At 37.9% G+C, this 7,048-nt stretch overlaps 1 protein-coding gene across 1 annotated transcript; it reads right to left on the bottom strand.

Annotated features, from left to right (window-relative positions):
- Positions 1 to 272: 272 nt before the first annotated feature.
- On the bottom strand, positions 273 to 4,769 carry LOC139728204 (sulfotransferase 1C2-like). Its single transcript, XM_071639165.1, has 6 exons — positions 4,592 to 4,769; positions 3,498 to 3,625; positions 2,128 to 2,374; positions 1,553 to 1,647; positions 719 to 896; positions 273 to 388 (listed from the first exon to the last, which is right to left on the bottom strand). Exons 1-6 carry the CDS (start codon positions 4,767 to 4,769, stop codon positions 273 to 275), a joined length of 942 nt encoding a protein of 313 aa, XP_071495266.1.
- Between the last annotated feature and the right edge of the window lie 2,279 nt (positions 4,770 to 7,048).

Genomic DNA, 7,048 nt, shown 5'->3' with positions numbered 1-7,048 from the left:
AACAGAACAGTAATCAAAATTGTTGTGAAACAAAATATGTTATTCTTTGTAATAAAACATATTTTGATCGTAATTACAATGACAACAATAAAAATAATAATAATAAAGCTAACAACAATGATAATGTTTTGTGTGATAATTTCTTTTCAAAGCCAATTTTGACCAGCAATTCAGAATGACATTATTCAAATCCACTAATTTGTCTCACAAAATGTCATGCACATCCATCTCAGAGGAAGGAGGGTAGGGATTAACAGTTCTGCTTTATTTTGTTATTCTTGTTCAAACGTGAAGTGGAGTCCAGATCCAGCCAGTTTTTCTGCGTAAATCTTGTCGAATCGCTCACTCTGCTCATCACTAAAGTAGTTCTTCCAGTCACCTATTATACCTATACAAAAGAATAAGATAAAGGATTAGACAGAAAGAAAAAGAAGAAAAAATATCATTCATCGTTAGACTCATTGTTAGACACCGCCCTAGTGGCTGAAAAACAAAATTATCCTCACTTCCGACTCTACCAAAAAACAAACAACAACACAGCAACAACAACCTCAAAAGTTGTCTTATCTTATGCCTACTTTAGGCAGCTTCACGACAAAAATAGGAAGAGTTAGTACGCATTAGAATCGCCTCTCATTTCCTTTTTGTGCTTTTTTAAGGGGCCTAACGTGCACCCTAACCGGGAACCTATAATCCGTCATCAGCTGGTGATACACACCTTTCCTCATGAAGGACTTGCTCCCGTCTTTCACTCGCTTGAAGACTCGGTCCGGATTAGAGGTCTTGTTCTTTTTCATGGCGTCAAACGTGCTCCCTTTCACGATCGCGTCTATTGTCTCCTCTGAGAAAGACTTTCCCATGAAGTCGCTGATCTGCCTGATTGATCCCTTTAAGTCCTGGGAGGATTACGATGTTGAATAATACAGAACACAAAATGTGAGGAATATAACAAATCAAAGATGAAAAAGTACAAACTTGTAAATTAAGGAGCATTATTTGTTTGACCCCTTTAATGTTGTCGTTTTGTTAGGGGGTTGCATACACAATCACAATCAGTTTGTGACCATTTTCCTTCATACTTCAATATCGTACATGATTATCTGTATCAAACGCATAAGATTTATTTTTGCCTTCTAAAACACATACACCAACCATCCAAGCAACCATCTCCAAAGAAATTAAAAATCAAATTCTGTTATCTTTGCACTTTAACAATGACACCAACTTCATCGGTATTAATTTTTTGTATGAATATAAATATAAATATAGATATAAATATAAATGTAAATATAAATTTACACTCCCAACAAATGAGTGTTTTTACTTATACATGTATATAGAAACAGCAAATAGCTATACCACTCGCATCTGACTTAACTGGTTGTTATATAACAACATTTTGAGAAATACTTATATATATATATATATATATATATATATATATATATATATATATAGATATATATGTGTGTGTGTGTGTGTGTGTATGTGTGTGTGTGTGTGTGTGTTCGTATTTGTTATATGTTGGCTATAGCTGATACTCTCTCGTTACCTTTTTCATATTTTCGTATTTGAGAAAGAGAACGTTGGGCTCGTTTCGTTTTTTCCACCAAAACAGGACGCTGTCGAACCATGACCCACGTGGCACTGTGACGAAATGGAGAGTTTAATTGGCTTCATGAAAAAAAAAATGTTTGTTGTGCCATAAAGAGACAATTTGAAGCCTTATGTAAAGGTCGCTTTATAATGTTATATCCCTCTAGTTTGCTTGCAGACATATATTCACGTCACGGTGAATGGGTCGTACAAAGACAAACAAATACAAAAAGATCTTCAAATCGATGATAACTTTGTTCGACATTGCTGGACAATCAAGCATTATTCCATGGACTATACGACAGGAGGAGGGAAAGAGTGATCAACCATCTGCACGTTAGCGGTCGCTGCAACAGATAGGTTTATGGTTTTAAAAAATATGCAATATACCGGATAAAAATTAGGTTTGATCAATTTCTACGAACTTGCGATCATTTTTTGTTTATTTCCTTAAGTGCTTGGTGATGAAGATTGCAGTGGTAAAGACGTGGTGGATACGTTAATTCAAAAATGTGATGATGGGACTGTCACCTCTATTGGCCACGAACTCTTCGTAGAAAACGTCCCAAGACTCATAGGTGGGCAGGTTAAAGGTCATCTTGCAAAAGTGGAAGTAGGAGACCATCATGTCCTTGGGATTTCGGGCCACGTAGATGACCTTTCCTCGCGTGCTGTCCCGGATACTCTCCGGCAGCCACTTGGTCGGTACCTGGGTCTTCAGTATCCTTGGTGACGGCATCTCGTCTGCAATCTCCGTCTGCATCCGAGATGTACTCGCCTGGAGAAAGGCGGGAAGACGAGCTAGATAAGATCAACACAATGACCACCAGCACCATTAAATTCACCAGCTTCGGCTAATGAATAATGATAACAATAGACTGTACACTCATCGAATCTGCGAGAATACCAGGCAATAATATGGAAGTGAGCAAACTTTGGTGCACTATCAAGCCAATAAAAAGGGATGATGATTATGGATGACGATTATCCTGCTCTCACGAGAAAGCCTCATAAGTGCGAGCGATGCTCTAACAGGACGCCATGCCGTTCATAGCAAGATATCCACATTTAAAACACAGAAGATTGACCTTTATATTCCTCTTTCATTTCATGGAAATAATTGCCTATTCATTTCCAACCTTACTACCAAATCACATTTCCATTAAACATTCCTTGATTGTATTTCAGCTAAAATGTCATGCTCGTCACAGTTCAGCCACTTTTTACATCGAAGGATTTGCCAAAAACCTAATCAGAGCATCTCATCTACTGCATAACTAAACCTGGTAGTTGTACTAAGAAAATCCACTGAGTAGTTTATTTTGATAGCGAGTTGTAAGGTGGACGGATATATAACATGAGAACATAATGTCTTCGGTTTTGAAAGGCACAATGAACTCAAAGAGGGTTTATTCAGTAGAAATCTATGAACGGGTCACAAAGATGGAGAGATATGAATATAAATAAAACGATAGGTACAGATAGATAAACTATAGGTAGATGGATAGATAGATGGATGATAGATAGATAGAAAAAAGTAATGGGGTAATAGATAGGCCTACATTATATCAAGTGTATCATGTGTACTTTCATGTAGGTGACTTTCTTTTCTTTATCTTCTTACTCTTCGTTTCTTATCGTTTACATTGTAAGCAAAATAACTGCCAAAAGAGTGTCAATGAAAACCGCAGGCACGAAGCAGTGAAGTCATTTTTCTTTCTTTATGCCTGGATAGGGCTGCGGGAATAATGATTGTGAAACAGAGTAAGATGACCAGCCCATTGCTGAACATCAGTCATGCGCCTCGAGGAGATTCCCCTTCTCGTCGAAGAATCTCATTTCATAATGCGTTGTCATGACAACAGGACCAGAGAAATTCAAGTTCGATGAAACCAACATACCCCCTCTATGCTCCTGCTCTCGACAACTTCCAAGAAGGGGACCATCTTCATAATGTGTTTGCCCTCAAATTGGTTCTCATCCCCGTTGTGGTGGGCCAGTAAGACAATCTGCTGCGCCCATGTTGTTCCTGGATGAGAGAGTATTGTAAAAACTCAAGCAGACAAATAAAAGAAATGATGAAATAAGGGGTCAAATGCAAGCATTATCAGGGCACCATTTAATGAAAGTTGTCAGCCTCTGACAATTTCAGTAAAATCATTGGTTCTGATTAACTGAGAAGCTCTGGTAACTGACTGTTGCTATACATATGGTGACTGCCAGAGACTGACAACTTGTCAGGGCTGACAACTTTCAAGAGACCGTGCCCAGAGCACACCAATGAATTAAAAAATAAAATGAACAAAATCAACAGTGGATAGAAACAAGCTTACATCAACAGAGCACCTGAGAATATAAAAATTAGCAAAATCAGCAATGGGCAGAAATATGGGCGAGGTGTTTCAATTCCAAGCATATCAACATAATACATCAAAGAATGCAAAATGAATATAACCAAGATAATCGCTAGAAGCATACGCTAGCTGCACCAAATTTGCAGACAAAGGAAAAGGAAATATTGCTGCAGCCATTACAAACAATTATGCGTCTGTATGTAGTTTATCCCATCAGCCCGCATAACTTATCACACATACTTCGATATCCCTTACCTAACATTGTTCATGTCAAATTAAATCGTATGTTATTATAAAATAGAACCATCGCCTTTTCGAATGTAGAATGAAAATACAGATTGTATACGTGTTGTCTTTTCAATTTCGTCTCAAAAGAGGAAACTAGTGGAAATCATTTGTGGTGTTTTTTTTTTTAATCTTCCCTTCCAAAAACCTGTGATGGGGGGGGGGGGGGCAATTTTGATTGCTTCCCTTCCAAAAGCCCGTGATAAGGGGTCACAACCCTAATCCATCTGGAACAATCATGGTTGACGACTGCATAACGGGGCATATGTGATGTTGTGGAATATGAGACCTTCCAGCTTTAACCAGCAAACGGAGAATAAACTCCAGAGATGTTAAAACTGGTCATAAAGGCCTACCTGACTTTGGATATGTTATGAGGAAGATATCGTCGTCTCTTACGGTAAAATTCCTGACGGCCTCTACGCAACGAGCTGGCATGAATTTGGGCATGAGCACGCCTTCGTTCTCGTAGGAGACATCGGCTACGTAAGCCGGTGCTTGATTAAGCAGCGTGGATTGGTTGCCGTTACTCATCATGACTCCTCTGCAACAGCAAATAAAGAAATTAAGTAAAAAAGGAAGGAGAGTAAAACGAACAGACAGACAGACACACCACCAAAAGGTCCGACAAATTATTTTTCTACCCTCTGCAAAGGCATCTCTACTTCTTTTCCCCCAAGTAATGTGAAGAACACATACTCAACATGCGGATGGTGTATACGGTAGGTAGGTATTTATTCATTTCATTTTCATTCCTTTTCACTTCTATTTTCCACAAAGTACATTCAAACATAATTATGTCCTCAGATCAAACAATACAATAACAATGATTTGAAAACCATATGTATGCAGAATAATCAAAGTTATACAGACTGCATTTAGGCCTAAATCAGTCTAGAGTCTGGCATAATAATTTGTGAAAATTAAGCCTACACAGAAAAACATATTAGGCTTAGACTCATATTAGGCTTAAGGGTATAGGTCCCCATAAACAGAAAAGAAGTCGACATACACAAACGAGCGCAAATCAGTGTCCGACATAAAGAGAGTTTGGCCAACTCAGTTTTCGGCTTATGAGTTTTGAAGCCTGAGATTGGTCAATAGCTGGTCTCGTGACCTACATTACATGTAAACATCACAGATATAACATTACTCTCGAATTATTGATAAAAGTGCAATCGAGAAGTGTTGGTGACAGTGCTGTTGTGGCTTTTGAAGTTACGGGGAAAAGTGAATAATTATGATAACAAATCATATGAATAAAGACAACAGCAGACGACGTTGAGGAAAACAAATTAACAGTAACATCAACAGCAGCACAATAGTATTTCTTTTCGCTTGTAATCTTATAAAAAGACCCTCTTAGACGTTGAAAAAGTGAGAAACAAATCTCTTCAAAGCGTATATTTCAATACATATTGTTTTAATGGTTTCATTAAATAATTCAAACTCTGGCCTCTAAATTTTAAATCATCGCGTATATAGAAACCCATTCCTCCACCACGTTTATCATTAATCTATTACAACGTGTATAATCATTTATTAATATGCACTATTCGTATATACTACTAGTACTTTTTAGTTCAGTTAAATGGCATTCATTTCCAACAAATATCAATATGCATTAGTACAGATGAAAAGGGGGTCAATTTGAACTTGCTGGGGCACATCTCTTGTAGAAAATAACAAATTGTGACGGGTGTGCCCTTTACATTAATGAACATATTGCAATGCCATGCGATATCATAATGAATGGAGATATAAAACAGGGGTGAGGACAGAGAGAGAGAGAGAGAGAGAGATAAAGACGAAGACAGGGACATAAATACGGACATTGACGTTGACAAGGACGTAAACACAGACTTTCAAAACAGTACTATTAGAAGTAAAAAAAAACAACAGGAAACTTGTGGCGTGTGTGCCCTTCACGTGAACGAACATATTGCAATAAAGAGCGATAACATAAAAAGTGAGATACAAAACAGGGGTAGAAACAGTGTCACATACAGGGACGGAGACAGGGACATACCTACACTTTAGCTTTGACGTTGGCGAGGACGAAAACATAGATTATACATAACAATAAACATTATGGACATGCTCGATGGGACATAAGAGACGTGTAGTACAGGGTAATGGAGAACAGCCATCAGGCATGATAGAACGGTTGATACAGCTAGGATGAGGGTCGGAACAAAATAAAACATACTCATTCAGAACACCATACGTGTTGTCATAGAGGAAAAAATATAATATATTATTAAAGACGATAATTCTCAAACTTGGTTCTGAAGTCGTTAATCGATCTTACACTTTTAAGGAGGAGTGGTAACTCGTTTCAGATTTTAGGGCAAGTACATCTGAAATTAAGGTGAAACGTCAGCGTCCTGCGACGTGTTTTGCACAGATAAGAAGATAAAAACGAACGGGTATAAGGTATTGACAATGAGATCTAGTAAATGAAAACAGATTGGAAAATTGAGTCGTCAGAAGGCCGTCGACCCATTCATAAATAAAGATACTCGGCTGATGCTGCAAAAGCTCAGTTGCTAAGACATTTCGATTCTTGAGAAAGTGGTGTAACATGTGGTCTTGGCTGCGCTCTTGAAATTATTCGAATCTCTTTACTTTTGAACAGCCATCAAAATTGTTTCATATTTGACGCGGATGTGTTTATCCATACCAAGTTACAGTACGGTAGAAATGGTAGAATGAGAATATGATATGGTATTCGTGAGACATTATGCGGCTATACATACATTCTCCCTACTATCTCATTCAGGTGCACGGTATTTTCAAGACAGTCTTGAAGA

Source organism: Diadema antillarum, unplaced genomic scaffold (assembly GCF_040938485.1).
Source record: "Diadema antillarum isolate AM-2024a unplaced genomic scaffold, OU_Dant_1.0 seq00000169_RagTag, whole genome shotgun sequence".
Classification (NCBI taxonomy): domain Eukaryota; kingdom Metazoa; phylum Echinodermata; class Echinoidea; order Diadematoida; family Diadematidae; genus Diadema; species Diadema antillarum.
The sequence above is the reverse complement of the archived record's forward strand: the minus strand, read 5'-3'. Positions and strand labels throughout refer to the sequence as shown.